This window comes from Vanellus vanellus (assembly GCF_965231255.1).
Source record: "Vanellus vanellus genome assembly, chromosome: 2".
NCBI lineage: Eukaryota > Metazoa > Chordata > Aves > Charadriiformes > Charadriidae > Vanellus > Vanellus vanellus.
This window is the reverse complement of record NC_138906.1, coordinates 147469258-147494630: the sequence shown is the minus strand read 5'-3', so window position 1 is coordinate 147494630 and position 25373 is coordinate 147469258. Positions and strand designations below refer to the sequence as shown.

At 41.7% G+C, this 25373-nt stretch overlaps 1 protein-coding gene across 1 annotated transcript in view; it reads right to left on the bottom strand.

The window, feature by feature from the left end:
- GRHL2 (grainyhead like transcription factor 2) overlaps window positions 1-25373 on the bottom strand; it is a gene marked incomplete at both ends in the record, with an annotated part of 62919 nt that overhangs the window by 10070 nt on the left and 27476 nt on the right. Inside the window, 6 exons of the mRNA XM_082499248.1 lie at window positions 2051-2145; window positions 3602-3633; window positions 5670-5806; window positions 5897-5984; window positions 11832-11990; window positions 20858-20952. Coding sequence (XP_082355374.1) covers window positions 2051-2145; window positions 3602-3633; window positions 5670-5806; window positions 5897-5984; window positions 11832-11990; window positions 20858-20952 — 606 coding nt within the window. The remainder of the gene's footprint in view (window positions 1-2050; window positions 2146-3601; window positions 3634-5669; window positions 5807-5896; window positions 5985-11831; window positions 11991-20857; window positions 20953-25373) is intronic.

Here is a 25373-nt window from a genome sequence, read left to right as displayed (position 1 = left end):
AATACTTTTGCTTCCACTGGACAGTGTTGCAATTAGGTCCATTAGGCAGCAGTGAGGCCACACACTGTCACTTCAGGTCTTCAGCTGGGCTTGGACTCCTCACTGGGTGCTACTTACTGTAATAAGCCACCTTGGGATTATATTGCTTTTAATGCATATTTTCACGTATCAGACCTACTCTCTCTCAAATATTACACCAGTGTCCCATCTATACCTGCTCTATAGGAGTTATTGATTCTGCTGTACCAAATAAATCTGGGAGACAAAAAAGCTTCTAGTACGCCTAAGCCTGGGAAAAACAGCAGAACATTTTAATACCCAGTGAATCCTGTGTCAAAGACAGTTATTATCAAAGGGGCAGATTCAGATGAGCTATGCCCCGTCAACACAATCCCAGACGCAGGGTTCCTGATGGCAGCAAGTTCACCAGAGCAAAGGCCACGCTGGAAGAGACTTGGCCTCCAGCCAGCATAGGCCAAGTTGCAAAAAACACCGAACAGGATGGGGACATGAAGAGAGCATCCTTCAGCTTCTCTGGTTCCGTGTCTCTCCTGGATTTAATTATTTAACATAGTTTTGCCACCAGTTGAAAGACATTTTTTTTCCTTTCACATCTTTGCCTTGAAATGGTTGCAAGTCCTGGATGATATTAAAACCACTTACCACAGCAAAGGACAGGAATAATCAAAGCAAACCAATACCTCCGTGCAGGGAACTCTCTAGGCTTCCAGCTGGGAAACCCAGGTGAAATTGCAGGAAATTACAGTTCTTTATGTAGCCCTTGTAGCTGTCCCCTTCTGCTTGATGGAGCCCTGATACCGTGAATTTGGTCAAGGCCTTGAGTCAACCAGATGTAAGTCTGTGATCAGTGCTGACTTCACATAACCAATTGAAGATTTAATTGAAAGAAGAATATGTTCACATTTATTCTAGGAAGATACCAGCCTCTGTCCTGCAATCTTGTATGCTTCCCCTGGTTCAAGCAGACCATCCTAACCAACAGAGAAACTTTGCAAATGCAGGCTCATGGGAAGTTGTTTCTATAAAGCTCAAATGAGTCTTACAAATGGTGCAACTAAGAGCAAATGAGCTCATTTCTGTACCTTGTCGCTTTGTTGTCTCACAAATGGATGGGTGAACCTCAAAACATTTGCCAGTTTGAGTTATATAAGTTGATCAAATCCCTGGAGCCTGCAATAAACTTAACGTGACAGAACTCATAAGACCAAAGGAATGGCAAATATTCTCTAACTGTGGCAGTGTAGGAAGTTATCACATATAGCACCGCACTGGAAGTGACTGTACACAAAGCAAATTTTGAGGGTAGAATCACCATCTGTTCTTCCTTACCTTCAGTGCAAAGTTTAACAGCTCTACCTAAACCTTTGCTTCAATGTTACTCAACTTGAGTTTCACTTTAGCAGACTGGAAAGCAAGAGTTGGACTGGTATAGCATGTGTAATGCGACTGTAATAATATTCACTCAGGGCAGTAAAAACATTTAAGGGAAACAAACTCACAAACTCTTAAACAATTCAGTTAGGTCTGCTGGAAGATGTCTCTCCATGCCTTATATTTCTAATTGGGTAGGAAATTTCTGAGATTTTATTCAGCCTAATCTAAGTCTGCAATCAGCAGGAGCTTGCCTGTGTAAGGTCTCTGTGTTTGACCCAGTGCATCTTGCATATTTGCTTGTGATCCCAGTCAGAACAGAAAAGATGAGCAAAAGTTAAAAATAGACAACCACAGATTTGCTACTGGAACGTTTATGAGCTATGTAGCTTGGCCAAGAATCAAGAAACTTTCTAGCTTTTTTATATACACTTGTGTCCTGATCCCTTCTTGAGATAGCAGTCTGTTTTTTCTTTTCTGCTTTTAAGTCATTTCTAGCATGTTAAAATACCTCCTTGGCAAGTGTAATGATCTCTTCTCCCATCTACCCCACACTTCCATCAAAACATCTAACTTGGTCCGAGCCACACCTGCCCTTCCCAGCTTGAGGGCATAAGTCCCACTGCGTTATTTTTAGCTGCTAAGAGTTGGCTGTTACCTCTTTTCAGGCCTTCTTCTTTCATTTGTTTCAACGGGGATGGACCAAACTCCTCCTCCACAGGCCGGAACATCCTTTTGACCAGCACACTGCCACTAGAAAACACACAACAGGGACCATGTCACAGTAAAACTGAGCTCCGAGCAGGAGAGGAGGCAACAGCAGCAGTCACTCACTTTGTACTCTGGCAAAACCCCCACTAGTTACTCAAGTAGCACCAGACCAGAAACTGCAAGGATTTAGCTTTTGATGCTTATCTGAACTCTCCAGGCCTCTCAAATTGCCCAGACTGACTGGGACAGGCGACGGGAAAATATGCTCCCATATTACATACGATTTTGAAAACCCCAAAGGCCCTTAACTGTTTAAATATTGAAGGAAGGGGGGCGAGGGGGAAGGAACAGCTAAGTAAGGAGCTGAACCCACATTTACACATGGATTCACCTCCTCTTTGGGGTCAAGGACACAGCCTCAGGAAACACCAACAACATTTCTAAAACCCAAGACCATACAAGCCAGCAAGTTCAAAAGAAGTAACATGCTGGACCAGATCCAGCCCAAAGCTGTGACACGCTCTGCCAGGGAAGCCGAGGGCTGAAGGCACCATGGCCACCCTCTCCCCTCGGCACAGCTTTGGCAGGACTCAGTGTCTCCTTTTAGTCTTGGAGGAGAGAACTGAAGCCAATGTGCTTGGTGCAATAAACCCCTTTGTTTCTCAAATTCCACCATGAGTACAAAAAGGGCCTCGTGTTTTCAAGCCAATGTTAGCTGCAAGCGCGCAGCCACTCCCTACCACAGGCCACTTTTTGCAGGCTTACGTGAATGCAGTTGTCCTACTTCAAACTGATGATTTGAGGGTGCCCACTTGGGATTCACGCAACTCATAAAAGTATGAGGCTTGCACACATTACAGTTAATACTGGCTGGACTTCAGCCACAGATATTAAACCCCTTATTTCATGACATCTCTAACTATTTTAGGGACTTTCTGCAATTATTCTGGTCCCTCCAAAGCCAGATAGGGGGTACTCCCATTTCCAACTTTCCCCCTTCCCAGAACCTCCCGTTCTCTTTCTGCCTTTCTCTTCTGGTGCTTGGGCATTCTCTCTGCAGTTCCTGTATTTGTCACACACACACACACACACACGTGTGCTGCTAAACAGCTTTCAGGAATGCAGTGAAGTTCAGTACTTTGTTAGAAAAATCTGTGGTTTTTAAATTATTTGAGAACCCTTATATATATAAAAGGCACTTTATTAACAAATATATTGTCCTGTCCCTATATTGAACCTTATGGCTCTTTAAACTGATTTACTTGGACATGTAATAAAAAATAGATATAAAAACCATCCAGTTCACATGAAGGAAAAGAAAGTTACCATAAAACAAACCTCCATCTACCGGTTAGTTCTACATATTATTATTAGCGATGGGAGAACATGAGGGAAGGGGGAGAAAGGGGATCAGTTTTATGTGATTTTGTGTTTTGTGCCTGCTTTCTATGAGTTTGAACTGCTAACTGCAAAGCTTGTGAAACAATAAAAGTCTTACCCTTCTCTCTCATCATCTGTATTATAGTAAACCTAGAAGGATGGAAAAAAAAACAATTATTCCCAAAACTCAGACACCTGCTTAACAGAATAACTTCAAAAGGGAGAAAAGACAACAAGTGGTTTGCAGTTTTTCATCTGTTATAAAAACCTTTTATTTCTATAAAACACAAACATCTCTAGTTCTAACTGTGATCTGGAAAAAGCGTGGCTTAGAAAAACTGCTGTTGAGTATCATCTAGTGGAAATATATCAAAGCATTTTGACAGACATTGCGCTCTCTCCTGGTTTATATCATTTTCCCAATTATTTTACAGTCCTCTAAATCAGATCACTACTCACCTAAATTACCCCAACACGATTTAAGCCACAACACTCATAAGCTTTTGTATGTATTTAATACTGTCTGAAAATCTAATTAAACTATAAAGTCCAACGTTAAACTACAGGCCTAATGGAAATACAATTACGAATGGTACTGCTGAACTTTTTTGCACAGGCTGTGGGCAGAAGCTCAAGTTCAGACCGCTGTTTAGTGTAAATCAGTATAGCCCACAGTCACTGGGACCAAATTTACAACAGCAGCAAACATGATTAACAGTAGCAGGGGAGGTATAAAATCACAGACTGTTGTCAAAGGCTTTACAGAACAGTCAGCCAAATTCCTCACAATGTGCCTGCACCGCGGGTCCACACCAACAAGTGTACCAGCATTCCAGCTGCTGAGTTACTGTGCAAGCACTGGGCAAAGGCAGGGAGGGCACTGGAGCCCTACATTCTGCTGGTTCTGAGGTCTGTAACTCATTCTATGACCAGGACCTTACAGTCATAATAAATCATTCTTTTATTAAATAATACACAAAACAATTGAAAAGTTCAGGATAGCAAGAATGCTGATACTGTAACCAACACAGCTTTAAAAGACAGGGCTGAACACTGCCTAAGAGCTAGTAAACTGGGGTATCTTCCAGTTAGTTTAGAAAATTATTTACAGGATTACATATACTAAGGAATGCTTCCGCCTTCTCCTGTTTTGAGACAAATCCACATTCTGGTTTGAAAACCACGAGGACAGAAGGTACCCAGCACTGATATGTGAGTGGGCGTCTTTCCAATTTTGGAGAGTCAGTCGGTGACAGCTGTGATTGCAATGTCTGTGCTCTTTGTGCTTTGCTCTACCACAATTCTCACTGCTTTAGAATAAATGACAATTCCAACACTCAGTGTCATTTAATCTTCATTATTTTAATATTTTGCAGCAAGATGCATATAAAATTTCCTCATCTACTATTTGTCTTTGTAAATGCATGCAGAAAGATCTCATTCTACTCCCTGAGATGTTAATAAATAACAGGTCCATATACAAAAAATTGTCAGAGCTGACCCTCCAGTTCGGGTTTTCAATATCCCAGCAAGCAATAAAGTAGGTCTTGAAAGAGTCAAGTCAGCAAAACTTCTTCACACTTACTGGTGTGTGATAATGACTCCATGACTTCTGCACTAAGCCAATACTGAATATTAACATTAGCATGATAGATTTTTACTTTGTAGAGTGAAAATGTTTTCTTCCAGGGAATTTCTAGATCTCTAGGTGATGCTGACAGAAAACGGGCAGCGGTGCTTAGCGAGCCTACTCTTGACCTCCTCACACGTGTAAGAGCTTGGTCTTTGTTTTCAGTTGTCACAGGGAGGGGGATCTCTGCTACCACAAGGTGGCACTTCATTTCATCAAGCAAAATAACACATTCAAACCCAGACTTTTTTTCAGTCACAAATCAACCTCTTACTTCAAAATTCTTGACTATTTGTTCCATTCTTTCTTCCTAGCAAAAGAATGGCAAAACCATAATAAACACAAACTAATCAGTTCTTAAAGAAGTATAAACTTCTTTTTTGCACCTAGAACTCGGAAAGGCATTTGTCCCTTGCAAGGTCTTTTTTAAGTGACTCACCAGGAGTTGCATTTACCAAAACGAGAGCTGAAATCAACGGCCCCCAGGAAACCTGCCTGGGAGCACATGTGGCTGGGCGGCAGGTGGGCACCGGCTCATCTCATTATCATTTCCTACCTGTCCAGTTCTTTGTAGGTTTCCGAAGTGAACATCCGGTATGAAGAGAACTGGCTGGGAATCCAGGTCAGCCATTGTTTTGAAGAAGGTGATATCGCTCTTTTTTTGCAGAGGGAGTGCACTCAACTTCCCTTCAGCTGTTAGGAGGATCACAAAGCAACATGGTTATGAGAGGAGGCATGTTAAGCGTGACTTGGCTCCAAACCAGAAAGGCCCGTCTTACTCACAGTTATTACACGAGGCTTGGGACGTCTGGCCTTTGCCTTTCTTCCTGTTCTGCTTCCTCTCTTCATCTCGGATTTTCCTTTCTGCTCCCTGATGCAAAAAAGACAACCCACAGATATTATCCAAAGAGGCCACTGTGAGTACCATACCCTGTGACGCCTGCTGGAACTACAGTGACGGACACATCAGAAATGCTGAAACAGAGACTGGTTATCCCATTACAGATAAATCTGTCCAGGTTGTTGGGAACATGCCAGCTCTGGATTGATCACCTGTGCCCGAAACTCAGGCTGGCACATCCAGCAGCCCCCAGGGCTGGAGACAGCAAGAGGAACATATCCACATGTTGTCTTGGAGGAGACGGGACGGACGGCTCAGGCAACGTGCAGTCTTTAGCAGAGCTGTTGCCACCACAACTTGCGCAGAGGGCATCCTGAGCCTCTGCGATGGACAGAGCGCTCACGCCACATACTTTGCTCATGTACTGACGTAAAACACCTGCAGGATTGCTGTCGTCTTATTTCATGTCTGTGCCAAGCTTTTCCCTAAACTCTCCTCCACCCACCTTGTCTGGGGGTGGCATCGCTCTACGATGGCCAGCTTTGTAGAGGCCTTTGAGATTTGCCAGCGCAAGAAGGCTACACTGACAGCTTGCCAACAGCACAAGGGCTCTTACAGAAAAATACAGGCATTTCAAACGGGGAGAAGCCCTCCAGAAACTGGAAAGCAATGTAGCACTGCCCTATTAGGCCTCAGGAACTCCTGGGAAGTTGCAGGTTTCTGTTATGTAAATACACTCCCAACAAGTTTAGAAAATAAAACTTGTTATTGACATAGAAAGCAGCAACACCTCCTTTGAAGTTCTCCTAATTTACTTTATAAATACAAATAGTCATGTTGTGAAGGCTATTAAAGATACATATGCTCCCAGACAGTCAGCATGCAAAATTAAAGATTTTTTCAAAATTAAAATTAGAAGTCTTTTTAAAAGAAAGGGGTGAGGGGGAGGGAGGTAAGAAAAGCCAAAAATATCCACTCAAAATGGCAAAATTCATGCATAAGCCAACGAAACAAGCTTGAAAAGAATGCAAGGAAAGATGTACTCCTGGTTGTGATCTATCAATAGATTTCCAGAGGTTGAAAGAGGTGGAGGAAGAAACAGCTCTTTAAAAAACATGAAGGTGTCTGACAGAAACATTGCCTCCAGACGCAGGTCCCAATCCAGCTGTCACTGACTTCAACCACAGAAGACAAGGGATTCAGAGTTGTGCCCTTACCAAAATTGTTTCTAGGAGTACATTTCTATCTTTAAAGGCCACTGTTCTTTGGCAGAAAGGAGCAAAAATATGCCCCACAGCCACTGTCCTGCAGAATACACATCCCTGAGAGGCCGGGGTTGCACAAAGCGGCTCTGCCAGGCAGCCACAGCCCTACCTGCCCCTCGGTGCTGCCGCTCTGCTGCTCACAGGTAACAGGACCAACAAGTCATTTCATACATGGCGGCAAGCACGAGTTTCCTCCCAGGAATGCAGAAACTGAGGAGGACTCAGCCTTTTATACACAATAAAGAATATCTGTTTTGCTGATTTTTCTTTGATATTCTCTGTAACTATGTCATGGTAAAGCTTCACAGCTTTGTCTTCATTCATTCAAGGCAAGATGCCCCCCAGTCCTATGGCATGTGGGCAATCTCTGAGCAGGGCAGCCATTCCCACCCACCGGTGCTCATTTGTGCCACAGCCACTTTACAAATGTGGTAACTGCAACACCCACAAAACTACCTACCAGCCCTTCTGAGCTAGGAGCGTCCCACATGGCACAGTGCAGGGGCCCGCCAAGCCCACGTGATGTACATCATTGTTGTAGACTCTGAGACAATGGTCTGCAATAAGACTTTTGCGTACCAGAGCAGTTCTGCCGGACAATTTTCACAGCTGAGCCACCTGACATGTATCTAATCTAATAAATCAGTTTGCATATGTCTTCAGGAAAGAAGAAGAAATAACCCTTTCATAGACGACCATAAATTAGGCTCTGACCAGTCAAATAATTGAATGAGTTTTTAATTTTGTCATTGATGTCTGGACTTTGAATAAATGCAACGAGTACTTCTGCTACTAAGCATTAGCAAAACACAGCCTATGAATTTCAGCTGATTCAAAATATTTTTTTTCCAAGTCTTCAGCTCATTCAAGCTTATGTCTTGCATTCTAGCTCCAGCCTTGCAAAGCCCTTACCATCATAAGGACCACTGCCATCACCTTTATGAAGCTCATGTGTACACCTGTTTCTAGTTCATAGCCAAAGTGTTCCACATCTGGTAGGACAGGTCCATAGACTTCAGCCGCCTTCTCTCTAAAGCTGAAGATTAATAGGCAACTAGAGTTGCTCAATACCCTATGATAATCCATTTTCCCTATAACAGCCCATACTGAAGACAAGAGAGCAGGAACTGCCTGTATTCCTAAGAGCATGTAGTTTTTCAAAGTAAAGAAAACAAGATTAATTTATTTGATTTTAGAACAATGTTATCCTATATGCCAAGTCAAATGCTTCTGCTTCTTTTCAGCAAGGCTAATCACATATAGAAAATCAAAATATCTCTGAATCCCCAGTTCCTTCATACACAGTGGCTAAAACATCTTGCAATATATAAATATAAATAGGCCTGGTAGCAAGTTTCCCTGACAACCTACTTAAGGAATAAAAATTATATTCTCTTATCATAATGCAGCATCAGTGATCTGCACGTGATAAAAAGACTGCAAGAGCAGAGAGAATTAGCACTGAAAAAACAGGATGTGTACTGTAACAGTTACTTTGAAGATTGTCCACTGGAAAATAAACAGGGACAAAAGACAAAAAGAATGAATAGGGAGCAAAAGATTGGAGAATGAATAGGGAGCAAGCACATGATCACAACCTTTGCAGCCTGTATCTCCATACATTTATGTCACAAAGCACACATTGGATCTGAGTTGGTGCTGCTCTCTAGTTCATAGGTAAACGAATGCTAAATTTAAGCAACTGCCTGAGTAAATACTAAGATATATATAATATGTACCATTTAGCTAAACACAGTTTTATTTCTCCAGGGATACTCTTTCCACAACAAAAATGCTGTGTTTCAGCTGGAGGACTTTAATTTATCAGTAAATATTTTTCTTAAAAATTGGACACCTCTACCTGTGATTTATCTAAGTTACTATACAAACACATCTACTCATCCTAAAGAGGCACCATCACTGCAGAAAAACCATTTGTAAGAACACCATCAGGCACAGAAACATTTTTCCTTCCACGTTTCAAACTAAGATACATTTCAGTACTTAGGCGGGAGGAATTTACCATGCACTTCCTCTGATCCAGGTAATTGTAATAAATCAGGCACTTTTCTCATCAGCTTCTCTTTGGGGTTGCCAGATTGGTGCATAACAGTGCAATTCGTACTTTTAAAACGTGTAAAAATTACTCCATGTTTGCTCTTTTTTTTTTTTTTTTAAATGACCCTGTAATACTTTTTTAACTGATCATGACAAAGAAGTGGGCAATAATTGTCTTGGCTTCACGGCCTCTCCCCAACAGACAGCAAACCCTGACTTTGTCACTAGAGGGCGAGTCGCAGAGTCGGCAGAGAAACCCAGCGAGCCAGGGACCCTCCATTTATCACCACCTCAACCGGTGCCAGGGTTTATTTTGCCATCTTGGAAAGATGAGGGTACCCAGCCCTACCAGCTACCTTCCTCTGAGCATGACGAATCCTCCCAGTGCCACCAGCAATTGGAAATTCTCCAACCATTTATTGACTTACAAAAGCATCCTGATAAACGGATGTCTGTAAAGATACAGCAGCGTGAGGGGAGAAGTAGGCCCCAGTCTCTTTGCAAGTGCTAATTAGCACAAACTGTCTTGTGAATTGACCTTCATAATTTTAACTCATTTTCATTCATTCAACTCATTTTCAGCCCTGCATTAAGTTAAAAAGCTCTGTGTGCACATACGCGTGTATACATTTATATTATACAGATACATATCCCATTACCGATACCCTTGAGCCCTCCAGTTCCCACTTTCAATATAGTTTTGATGTGGATAACGCTTTAACTACCCCTGTGATCTTTTCTTCTACTTTGAGACAGTTTTGATTAAAAGACTCAACATCCATTTCCTTCTTTTTAGTCTGGATATTTGAAGTACCAATTAAGCCACAGATGCAATGAACACGTATTATTCAAAAATCTCCACCAGTTGTGTCTACAGGTCACCCTTGATGAGTTTGTGCTCTGAATTTCCTTCCTTTTTTAAAATAATTCAGATTTTTCTAATTGCTTTGCAAAAACAGGTAGATAAAAATGACTTAATACTTTGATATTTACTGAGCTTTTAACATCCAGCTGCAGCTTCAAATCTCTAAATATTTGACATTCAAAGTTACAATTAAAAGCATAACATTTTGACTGCAAGAAGACCTCAGTGCATACATTTACATTCATTACTTTCAAAGTTTTTGCTCCACTAACATAACTGACTGATTAGCCCTTAAGATCCTGTTGTCAAGACAGCAAGAGGGGAATGAACTGAAAAAGGGGAAGGAGTAGCAGCACACAGACCTGGAACAGTTGAACTCTTACCCTTTCCATTAAAAAGTTAATGCTACGTATTGCCTGAGGCATGGCCTTTTGCCTTTCTATTCCCATCTGTAAGACGGCAAGACTAATTTGGATAAAGTTCTGAGTGACTTAAATAGATGTAGGCTCCTAAATCCCTGAACCTTGACTAGAGCCCAGGCATCAGCTCCCCCTGGAAGATCTTTCCCAGCTTGGTTAAAGTCATCAGCTGGCAGCTGTTAAACACAATTGAAATGTGGTCACGCTCACATCTAAGAATCATCACTGAGACAGTATTTCTGAGCAACTGTTTCTATTCTGTGATATATATATACAGCTGACCATGACGCTGTCAGTCTCATTAAGGCATGATGTATGTTTTGGTGCGGAAAAATCTTACCAATTCCCACAAAGGAGTGAGTAAACCTATTGTAAAAGAACCAAATTTTGCAAAAGAGGTAGTGAGCAAAGAAAGGGAAAGAAATAGTTACTGAACTACAAAATGGGAATGGCTAGTATATTTTTGCAATTTACTTTTAATAAGAAAATCCTAGCAACATAAAAGTCTCGTTAAAGCTTCTAAAATAATGGTATGTAATCAAGTGAAAGAAAAAAAAAAAACAAAACATTAGCTGCATCACTGGGACTCAGAGTTTTCTGCTGTATCATAAACATCAGGAAGAAATTTTTCACTTTGAGGGTGGTAGGGCACTGGCACAGGTTGCCCAGAGAGGTTGTTGAGGTCCCATCCCTGGAGGTGTTCAAGGCCAGGCTGGATGTGGCCTTGGGCAACCTGGTCTAGTGGGAGGTGTCCCTGCCTATGGCAGGGGTTTGGAACTTGATGATCTTCAAGGTCCTTTCCAACCTAAACCATTCTATGATTCTAAAAGAGATCTTAGCAGGCCTTCTGAAAGGTGCATTTGTCTATCAGAGACCTCTCCACAAAGTTTACACATTACCTGTCCTGGCTTGTTAGAGCCAGAAGAGATAACATCATCAGAATGGCACTTGCGTGAGCCTATGGTCAGCACTGACCTTCCAACTACAGACCTTTACCTTTGTGCTTTCTGACTTTTTTGTTATCCCTGTATCATGACCTATAACATGCTGTCCTTAAACAGTCCAACTATTGCTCACAAGCTGAGAAATCAGGGCCAAAAAGGCTGCAAAGCAGTAAAATAATGACATGATAATCTGTTAGATTTATGATATAGCTGGTCCAAATTCTACCATGAAACACAATTCTTTAGGGAAAGAAAAAAAAACCAAACATTTAATTAGGTCTAACAAGTTTCCTCCTCTATCCACAGTAAATGTGCATTCCACTTACCTTGTCACAAAAGACCTTGATCTGGCAGTAGGCTCGGTGGATGGGTTTATTGCTGCGGTTGTTGTAGCTGTACGTATCAATCTGAATCATCAAAGGAAGCCCTTTTACTCCTTTTTGTGAGGAGAAGTCTGTGCTCAAGCAATTCACTGTGATGAAAATCTGTGTGGCAGAGAGATTACTTTTAAAATCTAGTCCAAACAACTACTAAATTTCTGGAAACACATGACAACAAATTGGAAAATAAAAGCGGATAACCCCCCCCTCCAAAAAATATTTTAATTCAGCTGTGATCCACACTCTGGCAATTCACACATTTATTCTCCACTTCTGTCCTAAGTCCAGCAAAGATGCTCCCATGATGAAAAGGAGGACAAACTTTTGTGGCATGTATCGATGCTTCAGTTTGGATCAGGAGCTCACATTTGAGCTGAATCATTTGATTCCCCCAACTTACTGTGTTTTGGTTCACACCAGAGAGCTCAGAGTGCATGAGCTGGATTCTTTTCAGAAGAGCCAGACCAGAAGATGTGTCCTAGGAGCACACCTCACATGCTCCAGCTGTTAATGGCTGCTCAGTCTGTGGGAACTGACTAAAGATAACCTGAGATAAAACCTCCTAAAAAGCATCTCACGCGGATGTCAGGTCTTTAGCCCTGACTTGTTTTACCCTACAAACCTGCTCTGTATGTTTGCACTATTTGTTAACGTAGACATAAGAAGATCACCTTGCATCGTCCTTTCCAGCCATATTTTGGTCTGGCTTGTTCTTCTGACAGCTCACAGTTTAACTTCAGTGTGACCAAAGAGAAGTCCCACCTTCCCCACCCCCCTCAATTCTCTTCACACTCTCCCTTCCTCCATCCCATCAACTGATACTCCTGATCTTCACTTTAAAGGTAGTGCACTATCTTTCTTCAATTTCAAAAATGCATCTCATCCTGTCTTTCAAACTGGAAAGGAGTTTCTCAAACATTTATAAAAATACTCCCTACCTCTTCTCAAAAGTCCCTTTTGCCATATAGCATTTGTGCAACTTGACACTCCCCTTGGTTCCTGGGAAGCCCTGCCTGCCTTTGCGTCAGAAACCTGTCTCGTGCTTTCCTTCTACGCCCACTTATGTCTGTTGATAGCCACCAGCCACCTCCTGCCCTCTAACCTCCATCGGTACTGCGGGGCAAGGTGTTTCTCCTCTGCCATGCATTTGTACAGCACCTGGCAGAAGGGTCTCCCACCACCAAGTCTCCCAAGGACTACCTGGATGCAAAGCATGCACTGTGAACTGAAACATCACCGATGGCTTTCAGTCAGGATAGCGTGCATGAACCTTGAGAGATTAAACTGTGTTAAAAATCCAATTTTTCTTCCCAGTGATGAATACGTACATTACATAGTAATTTGGGCCAATTATTTATTGACCTGATTCTACTTTTCACTTTTCCTCGGTTTAAAAAACAACAGCAAAACCCCAAAACTAAGGAAAAGGACAGAGAAAACCACCAGTATGTATTGCGTTGTCGGGACAGAAGAGGTCTGCGGGGTCTCTCAAACAGACCCGATGCACACCTTGCCGGGCAGAGGAGAGGCCAACAGACCCCTGGCGCCTGGGAGGATGCAGGAAGGGAGGGCATGAAGGAACCCCTCCCTGATCCACAAGCAAGGAAAAAAACAGTTTTGAGTGACCAGAACTGGTCATCCCTAAGAGAAAGGCAACTGAGAACAGAAAAGGGCTCTGGCAGGACTGGTGGGGGGATTCTTTACCCTAATGGCAGAAGTTAACATTACAGTCAGGTTTTTTTACGAGAGCCAGAGCAGCTTGTTTGCCTGACTGAGCTAATGGCACCTCCGCATTTCTGCTTCTGATTGTATCACAGAGCTGCATTTACAAATGAAATAGTTGAACTTTAACACTGCAGGGAGAGGAGGGAGGCGGGGAAGGGCCCTAGGTGAAACTCTGATTTTGAAGCTGATAGTGTTATTTCTGTTTCAAATTACAACTTGGTCTCCTCCAGCTCCAAAGGTAAGTGTGGATACGGGTGCATATGCCTTTGAAATATGACGGCCTGAATTTTCATTTGCCTTCAGACTCCTTTACAGTGTCAGGGCAATGCTTTAAAGTGTATGTGAACACGGAGCAGCAGAATGAGGTCTGGCATAAAACAGAATCTGCTCTTGCGATATTTCAGCCCATACTTCCGCACACGGATTTTCCAAACAGTACATTAAAATGTGGGAGGGGATGTGCAGGCTTTGCATCTACCCAGCAGTTTGTGCATCTACCACCTTTGCTGCACACTCAGCTGAGAAGTGAAAAAAGACCTTGTCCCACCTTAATCAGCTACATACACTGTGTGTCATCTCTTCTGCTGCCTCCAGAAACACTAAGCAGAGTAGGAGCGGCTGGGGAAGACAGACTTTATCGTCTTACGAGTCCCCATACAGCAATAACAGATTATTCAGCATGAATAATAGATTGATGCTGTGAGATTCAATATCCTTGTCCTGACACTGCAATACATCAGGATCTCTCTGAGGAGCAATGACTGTACCTTCGTACGCATGAAGTGTACTATACTTTCTGTCATATCATTTGCACCTCGCAGATAGACAGATGGATTCGAATTAACACCCATCATTTATTTTGGGGAAAATTTTCTGTCTCCACACAATCTTCTATTAGCTTTTCTGCAAAGCATAACACTGACTTTGGATTTAGAAAACATGGGGGGGTGCAGAGGGAGGGGGAAGAGGGCGTAAGTGCTGTCACTTGAGCTGATTGTAGGTGTTTTTTTTTCTTTGCATGACTGAAGATTTGCAGTTTCAACACTGTGGTGCAGCAAGCTGCTGCAGTGAACGGGGCCCGAGGAACCCTCTGGACAGTCCCCTTCTCTCTGCCCCTGCCTTGCCCAGAAACCTTCACCTCCTTAAGGCAGTTAGGTAGTGGCCGAGGAATGCCGCCTGCTCTGATTTCACCTGCCTGTCCAAGCACAGCCTGCTTTGCCCTTTACAACCCTCATCTCTCCCTCCTTTGCAGCTCCTGCCCATAATGCAGGTACTTCCACTCTCAATGACACAAGGAACAAAACAACCCCACGGGCAACCACAGAAAGATTAAGTCCCATTCTACCTCTCTTGGAAGACACTCTGGTTTAAGAGCCTCCTTGCTCTGGTCTCTTGCATAGTAAAGATACATGGTTAGAAAATTTAGAGTTAAGTAGAAATGACAGTAGCAGGAGTAGAAATCACTGCTTTTTTCCCCCCCGGGGCCCTGTCTACACTTGACTTAGAACTACTTTAATGGATGTGACTATGGCTGTACCGGAATTCATTTACAAACTTTTTTTTTCCTGTGCAAACTAGGTTTTAGCAATGTTTTGCTATCAGGAACAAGTTTGGGTTGTCGTTATAGTGATGTCTTTTTTTTAATGTCAGCGTATCTTAGATTTGAGCAATTAGTGATAAAGTTCCACCCATCTAGTCTCCAGCTCAGGCATGCCATTGGCAATGAAAAACTAATTTGGAGAAATATTTGGTGTCTGAGAAAGTTTCAAAAGTGGCCTAAGATAATGACAACTCTTCTGTTTGTTACAGAGCATGCCTAGAAAAAGCACTCTCTCTTTCGGGGAAGGCACTCCTCCACAGTGTAGCTGTTATTATGTGAATTACTGACTGTTTGTTAAACACTGCAGCATAATTAATGATGTACAAGACACAAACACAGTAACCTACCTTTAGAGAAAGCAAGGCCCAGAAATACATTTCCCCTTTTATCATTTAATCCAGCCAACATGACTCCTGCTGCGGTCTCTCAGCTTATACACTTTAAAGGTCTACAGTTACGAAACCTCTAATGTAAGTCTTTTATTACTATTTACATTCCTGGCTCCCATCATCTCGGAAAGAGCCACGGGCAGAAGGGAGTGAAGAGTGTGTTATAGCACAAAATCAGAAACTTAAAGCAATTTCTCTACTGAATACTGGTAATACATAGAATCTACGCCCGGGTGATGAGTCTTTACAAAAAGACTTACAAAAAGGGGTTCATCCCTCCAGACTGTAACATCAAAGAGTTAAACAACTTATCTCTTAAACGAATAGCATCAATCCCATCATTCCTCGCATACACAGAAAGCGTGGTTTTATAGTTTCTCCTGCCAGCCGTTACCTTATAAATCCCATACAAAGGTAAGACCTTTGTTTTATTTCAATACAAATGTCTCCAGCAAATGTTTACACTACTCTTTTGAAGCTTCCTTAACCCACACCACACCCCGGCAACTACATAAAAATGCCATTTGCCTTGAATCCCAGAAGCACACTTACTGAACCGTTTGTACACACTGAAATTTCAGCATTATTTGCTACCACAGGTTAAGTCTTCTTTAATATATACAAGTGTGTGTGCATGCATGACGTATATATATTAAAAAATATATATGCACGCATACACACACAGACACGGTTTATTAAACCAGTTGCCAAGTCTAATTCTACATAATTTCTGGTACTCATTCCCCCAAATAAATATCTTCCTCCAACTTTTACATTTTTACAGTAAAGAAAATACTAATTTCCTCCTTAATGAAACGAAACTTGATCCAAGTTAGGAAGGAAATCAATAATTAAAAACAAAATAATTCTTATACTAGTCAAAGCTTGTCCTAAGAATTGCTAGCAATGTTAAAGAAATATGGATTGTCACAATACAAATCACTGATAGACTGTGCTGTTCTATCAGCTTGATTTTACAGTTGTGCCCACTGGAATCAAAGCTCACTTCGGCCCACAATGTCTAAGAACCCAATCCTGCAAATCACTCACTCATTGAAAACACAGCCTATTACTGTATGGGCTATGCCAAAACTGATTAAATAACTGGAAAGGTTCCCAGAGGCTTCAGCATACTTTGGATTAAAGATCTACGTTTCAGTTAAATATAGCAGGACAATGATTGCATGCAAGTATACACAACAACGGCACAGCACACAACTACTGTACACACCAAAAAGCATGTGCCAGCACCTGCCTGAATAATATATCTGCCAACGTGTCTGTTTACCGCATGTCCAAGTTGCAGCGCTTTGCAGAAATCTGTAATCTCTTCATACCACTGAAAAGTATTTTTTGTCTGCTTTAAGATGATGTTTTTCTTTAGCAACTGTTCACTGAAGTCACATCTTTGAATCTAAGGTTAAAAAGTGCTTTCCATAAAAATATACAATTAATGTATTGTTTCAGAATAACATCATCCTAACCATTTTAAATTAGCAAAGTATTAATCCGAGAGAAGGCATCTCTCAAAGAGTTGGTAGGGTTTATGACAAGGATATTCTCCTTTGACCAGGAAAGTTCTGGTTCTTGATTATTTTTCTTGCAAACTAATTTCTGTCAGCAATCAGGCTCCAAGCAGGCAGATGTATTTCTATCAAAAAGAAAGCTGAGCTCTATGTTCAAAAGCCTCCACTAGAACTTTGTCAACCAGCCAGATGCTGCAGCAAAATCTTCTGTAGGGCAACAGCAAAGCAACTACCTATCTGCTAGCATATCATAAAAAGATTTTTAAAAGATGGTTAAAAAGTCAGCCAGTTCTTGTTAATTGTTGTTTGTTTCCATACCTTTTTTTAAAGAACTCCTTTAAAAATACCAAACATAACATTGAGGTTCAACCAAAGGGAGCCAACAAATCACCTTGCCCATAAAAGTTGCATATTTATATGTAGAAGTAAATACAGGAGTGAAAGGAAGATGGACTGTACAAAAAGTATTCTCCACTTCCTATTTCTGCTTTCTTATTGCACACTATTTTTGTCTCAAGGGAGCGTAAGGAAGAGTTCGACATGGCTGTAAACCCTTCCCCTTATTTCCCTGTATCCTGCTCTGAACCATAAGCCCCACGGTGACCTCTAGAAAAAGGTAAGGATGTGCCAGGCCCAAATACGCTCTGCCAGAAGGCAAAAGGACTGCTGTTGTTGACCAGACACAGCAGTGGAAACGCTGTATTCTGGCTTCGATGCTGTTCCCTTAGTCCACGGAAAGAAATGGCAAGATTATTCCACAGCTCAACATGTGCTGCACAAGATTCCCTCTTCCATTCCACTTGTTCTACCAAGCAGCAGTCGGAAGACGAGGGACTGAGCACGAGGAGCTGGAGTCCACGCTCCGATTCCCTGCATGTTACAGAGGAGATAAAGGGAGCCCTCTGCCTGTTCTCTCTGAATGCCTGTTTCTTCCACGTAAGATCCAAGTGAGATGCTGTCTCACAAACCCTCAGCAGACTCACTGGTAACAGGCAGATTCTGGCTGTCACACCCACGCAGTTATACCCTCATCCTTGAAGGGCTTCCAGGAGGAGGGTACTGCTCTGCTTGCATGTGGGAGGAGAAATCTGGCTTTAAATCAGCTGCTCTCCAGGTGGAGTAGGAAAGCGAGAAATCCAATGCTCCAGATAAATCTTCCTAGATGCGGGATTTAGTCTCCCAGGAGAGACGGGGATATTTGGTTAGATGATTTCTGCTTCTTCTGTTTGATTTTTCCAGACCGCTCCCCTGTGCACTTCCAACAACCAGACCGTTTTCTTTATTTCTTCCCGGGCCAGTAGAGCGCTTCATCACATCTCAGAGGCCCTGGAAAGAACTGCTCTATGCCGCTTTTGTCTGACTCAGAAGAGAAAGGTCTTTGTGCCTGTGAGGTTAGTTTTAATCTTGAAATTGTGGTGAAAAGGGAAAACAACACTGAGCAGAAACAATGGAGCCAGTTTAAAGATCATCGCTCAAAAAGCTTAAGAAAGGAGAGTCTGTAATTAGGCCACGAAATTCTTCATCTCTCTTGGATGAGGTAATTGCTGGAGAAAAAACAGCCTTCAGTGACGTGCCTCAGAGTCCACAGCTTTCAAACACCGCAGGGGCATCCTATGGGAATCCCCAGACCCAGCACAACTCGTTATTGAATTAGTCTCCAACAAGAGCAAGCATGTGGGCACATGTACACATGTGTGGGGAGGGAAATACTTTAGTGCACAATGGTAAGCTTTCAGGTACAAACTGATCTATGCCTGATAGCCCAATACCAAAGCATGTTATGAATTCTCTTACTTTTATCAATACATTTGCAGTTCAAGCTCCTAAAAGATCAGATATTTGATAACTACCCCCAAAATCAATATGCATAAGCCAATTTGCATTTTAATGACTACTTCCTGCAGAAATACAAGTGGCTTTCTTGAATTTCACTCCCGACACTTTTTTAATCCAGCATCAATAAGAGAGTCATTATTTTAAAATCTTACTATGATATTTTTCCAGTGACCATTGCGAGAGTTGTGTTCTTAACGTGCTGGCACCCAAGGCAGGAGCAATGCGAACGGTGTGAGATTAGAACAAAACGGCTGAGGATAACACCTGACATTAGTGGATGTGACTTTCCTGCTCCCAGATCAACATGGCATCTTGCCATACCGGGCTTGCAGCTGCAAATGCAAGTGCGTTACAGAACTGCCAGCCCTGGCGACAGGGATGGTAGTTGCTGGTGGGATGAGACTGCCCTGCACTAGCTCTGGCCGGGCTTCTGTAAAGGTCTTTGTGAAAGTCCATCATATTGGAGATCCCAAACCTGCATTTGCTGTATTTGCTTGCATAATGATCACACGCGCACAACGGTCATCTATTATGACTGCAGAGGACAACATACCGCTGTATTTTGAAATGGAATCGCATAATAGGGGAATATCTGGGGCAGTGAGAATGTAATCATTACATGAGTAAATACAGCACCATTAGCAACTGGGCCAAGTACAACTCTGTTTACCAAGGCCAGCTTTCGAAAGAGCTAGGTGGTTTTCAGAACTATTGTCTTAAAGTTCTTTAAGTGCTCTAAAAATCCCTGTTCCTACAAACCTCAGCACCTTCAATAAGCAAGTCAGGACAGTGAATGTTAACGCCACCACTCTGTGCTTGATGCAATCTCTCACAGGACTCGCTCTATGCAGTCTCTCTAATGCTCTGTTAGAAAAGCAGTGGGGAATTGTGCATGAAGACGTCTCTGTATTTGCAAGATCCTTAGCATTACTTGAGCAGTGGGCATTTTGTATTCAACACAAAAACAGTATCGAGGAGTTTGCTAAGCTTAACAGTGTTTGCTGTTTATTATTTCTACATCCCTGAGAGTCCTGTATTACCCTCACTCATTTTACTCAGCCTATTTCCCTTGTTGTTTGCTTTCCAGGGGCTAACTTCTTAAAATTACCAGCAGCTTTTCATGTCTCCTACACTAGTCCATGCAGCTGAAACACTATGCCACCCTTTGAATAACTTTATCTGTAAGAAACTTGTCAAGGTGCTCAGCTGTCCTGGTTTATAGGCCCACTGTAGCAGTCACATCTCTGAACGCAAACCCTCATGTCTGAGGGTACTTGACCATTTTAAAAAAAAAAAAAAAAAAGGAAAGAAAGAATGCACCAGTCCTCAAAAACAGTCCTCAAAAATACATTCCTTCCCAATTGCAAGGACAGCCTGTGTAACACTATATAAAATAACGGCACAAACACAAGGGAAGACATAGTCCAGCATACAGAATATTGACTATTGGAGATGTTAATACTGTAGAAAGGAAGTTGATAATTTAGAGAAAGAAAACATTCACCCTGCGTCCTACACTGACTTTGCAAGCAGGAAAAAACTTTTACTGTTTCTCAGGCTGGCCACATTTTAAATGGAAAATCACTGAGAGGCCACAAGTAGAAACTACACTGCGAGAGCCCTGCAGGTTTTCCTCAGAACTACATCTCTATTTGTCAGTGATACAGGTGCAAACACTGTATCACCGCAACAGCCATTACATACTGTCTTGCCTTTTATAGATGGCCAGAATCCTTGGGGTTAGTGAAAGACGACGGTTTGCCTGGCTTTGCGGAGACTGAGCTCTCTCACCTCCACCTACCCTTCTTATTATTTGTTAAAAAGGAGATAAGTGGAACAGTGACTAAGGATGGATGGTACTTATAAAGGGATACCATCTGCATGGCTTTTCCTCACCTTTGCCTCCTCATTGACATCCCAAGTAAAGGACACAGCATTGAACGCAATTTCTTCAATATTCCCAATGGTATTAAAACTCTCCTTGTAATCAGCTGCAAGAAATAACAAACAAACAAACGACTCATGAAAAAAAGTTTAAACAATTTTATAATTTTACATTTCATAGCACATCTTTGTTTTTTCAGTTGGGTTGTCTGATGCATCAAAACTACCTCTTGTGTTGTTTATGTTGAATTATTAATAAGCTTAATTGCAAAGAGGTAATATACTGCAGCTTGAGTCTTACACATAGTACATCACTAGCTAACGTTCCTGCAAAATACTGCTTGGTCTCAAAAAGGAATTAACGTGACTGTAGTGGGAATGAGTGGGTGCATTCCTTAGCTTAGCCAAGGAACGGCCAAAACTGGAAAATTAAACAAAAGCTACTGAAACATTTAAAGAGACTGTTTAAACATTGACATAAATAAATGACATTATGGTAAATCCCAAAGAAGCTTTCTAAAAAGCTAACAGCAATCACCGGAAGAAATAATCGGTAGTGCACATTCCTTGCCCAGCCATTTCAACTTTCCCGGGAATTAATGCACTGGATGCTGTATAGCCATTAAAAAAAAAAAAAAACCAAAAAAAAAAAAAAAACACACCACCACAAACCCACAAAGATCTTTTCTCCAAAGTGTGATGATACTAAAATAGCAAACAAACATAAAGTATTTTTAAATTGTCTGACTACAGAATCTGCACCCTCTTCTCACCTATTTTCAAAGGGCTGTTAATATTATCAATAAAGCAGCATTTCAGAAGGAACGCAAAGCAAAAGGGAAGCAGTCCAAATGTTAAAGATGACCCACCCCCACCAAAAACAGTAAGGGTAGAAAACCACAGAAAACAGACAACTTCCAGGTCTTCTTTATAATCAAAAAGAGGAACAAGATCACTTTTTCTCTCCCTTTGCCAGCCAGTTTAACACACTTTTTTTTTGATGACAGAGTAAGAGAAAGCCCAGGTTTATAAGGAGGTAATATCTGCTTGATTAAAGGAACTTCCAGATTCTTCACGCAAATGCATCAACTCTCTCCGGGACATAGACATTTCCTTAGAATCCCTCCAGGGCCGTAACAGCTGTAATTGGACTGAGTGCCAGAGGGCTGAGATTATGTCATACAGCAATCTTGATCTAACTTTTGCCCAAATCTGCACTTCAGAAGCACATTGATTCTTAGCTTTGTAATCAGTTATAGAAAGAGGATGTTTTTGTATTCTAAAAACGAAACACCCAAATGGTTTCAATATTCATTTCCTTTGTCCTTCTAAAAATAAATTGTTGGTCTCCGAAAAATAATTTCTAGGTAATAACTGTTTTAAAATCATTTAAAACAAAACCATTGCTGCAAGGAGAATTACTCAGAATAGAATCATAGAACCGTTTAGGTTGGAAAAGACCTTTAAGATCATTAAGTCCAACCGTTAACCTAGCGCTGCCAAGTCCACCACTAAACCATGTCCCTAAGCACCGCGTCTACAGGTCTTTTAAATACCTTTTCTCTCACCTGAACTGCAGGGATGCTGGCACTTCACTGGGCAAGGGAAACTGCGTGCCCAGAATACATGAGTAATTTTGGATACAGTAAAAATTCACTGTTCTGACTGTAAGAACAGCACAAGCTATTTGGTGATGCAACAAGTGAACATGGTGTCTGAGAGGGCAGGCAGGCTTTTCATTCCCACCATGAACTCAGATCTCCTTTCTAAATGAAGTCATTGGCTTCACTATCTAAATTCAGTATGGGAATGCAAATGAGGAATTAGAAGACACATAAGTACTTTAATATGCATGTGCACACATCCACCCACCCCTTAAATTTATGATTCACCAGAAAGTGCCTCGTGCAACTGACTGCTGCATATGGGCGTGCTGTGTAGGTGCACTTTGGAAAGACATGAACAAGATGTCTTGTAAAGACACATGTTTTCTTCTCCTAAAAGGCTGTCAGAACCTCACATCCCACCAACCCTTCCCTTCCCCCAGCACATGCCTCCACTTTCTTAATTGCCATACACAAATCTCACGGAGTGTCTATGTGACATGCTGTTTAAAAGCAGAAGTGCATCCTATTCCCCTCAATTTACAGATAATTAAAGAAGGATCCTCAATAGATTAAGAAAGCATTTACATCCAAGGATATTCGAAAGTTGCTAGCGTGACTACAATTTGTCCTCTTCTGCTGCTGTGAGTTACCAGAAATAGAAAATTGAGGTTCTTCGATATGCAAGAAAAGGGCTCTACAGGAATTATTTCCTCTTTTGTTGGGTAAACTGCACATTAAACAATGGGAAATTTCAACATTAAACACTAATCATTTGCATGCATTCCATACCATTGTAGTAGTTTTTGTATGGTGCACATAAATAATACAAACTATCCTGCAAAAAAATATGGGCAAGACTCTGGAGCACAAATAACACCAAACTAAAGCTTCTACACTCATCTTTTATGTCCACGTTTGAACCCATTCCAGTATGTCAAATTATGGTACTGATTCTAAATAATCAACATTTGCTGCAATCTAGTATTGTATTCTTTATTTGACATTATTTTAAAAGAAAAACCCAACGTCACAGCACAGCACTGTGGAAAAGTCAGATTTTTTTTTTTTTTCCTCAGTCCCACTAAAAACAGTGGAAGTGCGTCCCTCCTCTTTCAGGAAAATCCGTACACAGCATAGAGCCTAAATTCTGAAAAACACCTTTCCTTCTTGCTTAATAAGTGTCAAGTCCTCAGGTTGATTCCTCAAGCCCTAAGGACCTGCTTACGTGTAAGTACATGCTTATCCTACTAATTTCAGTGCATCTTCAGACCCCGTGCATCTAATCCATTGAACCATCCTTCCTCCCAGCAGGTGCACCAGCCAGCACACAAAACAAATGAAAGCAGTGACCCCTGCACAACCGGAATGAGAGAACAAGTCAATCTATTCCTCTGACCTCCAGAATAGAACTGCAGGCCAGAAGGCAGACAGACAGACAGACCGACCTGTGCCACCAGTGAAAGCAGCACAAGCGCAGTTGTCATCCCTATCTGAGGGCTGAATAGCTGAACCCCAGAACTAGGACATCCCAAATTCATTTGATCCCCTGCCTGCTAAGGACTAAGTCATGCTCTAGATGAAAAGTATATTCATAAACAATTAAAAAGGATTCACGGATGTCAAACAAATGCTACAAACATTAAGTTAAAATAATATTAATGATTATCAACCGCTATGGAACAGGTGATTTATGGCTATTCACAGAGTTTTAAAGGAGCCTAATACATGATTAACACTTTATATACTATTGATAGTTGGAGTGAAATCCAAAATAATAGACAAGTGGGGCTACCAGCAGATTGCCAGACCGCCCCCTGAAGATGGGACAAACCTAAGACACACCCCTGTCCTGAACAAGCTTCTCTCACTGCCTGTTTAAATGGTTCTCCAGGGCGTATCCTGGCATTTGCTAATCTCCCTCATAGATACCTAATTCTCCCTGTTAACTACACAGGGCCTGGACACTAATTCACTAGTCCTTTGCAGGAGCCCTTCAAGGATCTGAATTTTTAATGTAAAGGGAAATCTTCATAGAGCCACACAATAATTTCTCTTGGAAGGGACCCCGGAGGTTATCTGGTTTAATCCCTACCCTACTCCTGCGCAACGCAGGGCAAACTTCAAATTTGGATGCAGTTGCCCAGTTAGATCATCTAATGAGAAAACTGGAAGATTTTGCTAAATGCAGTTTGATTCTTGTATGGGAAATGTAGTTGGGAGCCATTCTGCCCTAATAAGCCAAATATTCACAATATAAGTCCCAAATAAATGAAATTTACTTCAAAAACACTGTACTCGGTAAGAGCTAAGGCTGCATTTTCAATTGTTCTCAAGAAAACATTACTGAGTAAGGTCTAGGTCTTTCTTCTGAAAATGTTGAGATGAACTGTGCTCTTACAGTTCTTAGGTCTGACATGGAGTGCTATATCAGTAAGTCTTACTACACCAGGCTTTGCTCATGTTTGCAGTCCAAATAAAGAATACGCGCCAGAGTGCCTCAAAAGTCAGCACAGACCTATTTCATCTCAAACTAATGGAAACATAAAAGGCATTCACTTTAACACAGATAAACACACGGCTCACGTACAGCACTTGTTTTGCAGAGCGCTGTTTTACAGAGTATGCATCATAAGCTGACTCGTTCAGGTAAGGGGACTGAAATGTGCCGGTACACCACGAGTGCGGTGGAGTTGGAAGGTGTTGGCACTGCAGTGGAACGAGCTCCTCAGCACATACCTTCAAAGGTATGAGTATTAGCAGTGCAAGCTTGTAGGGACTAGCACAAAAAAAAAAAAAAAAAAAAAACAGGCAGCTTTCAGAAATAGCTGTGACGTGGCATACTTGCTCTTTTAAGGTGTCATGATAGGATTGATTTGGTCGGCGGGGGAGATTTTACTGCCTTAACTACCCCAAAGGACAGA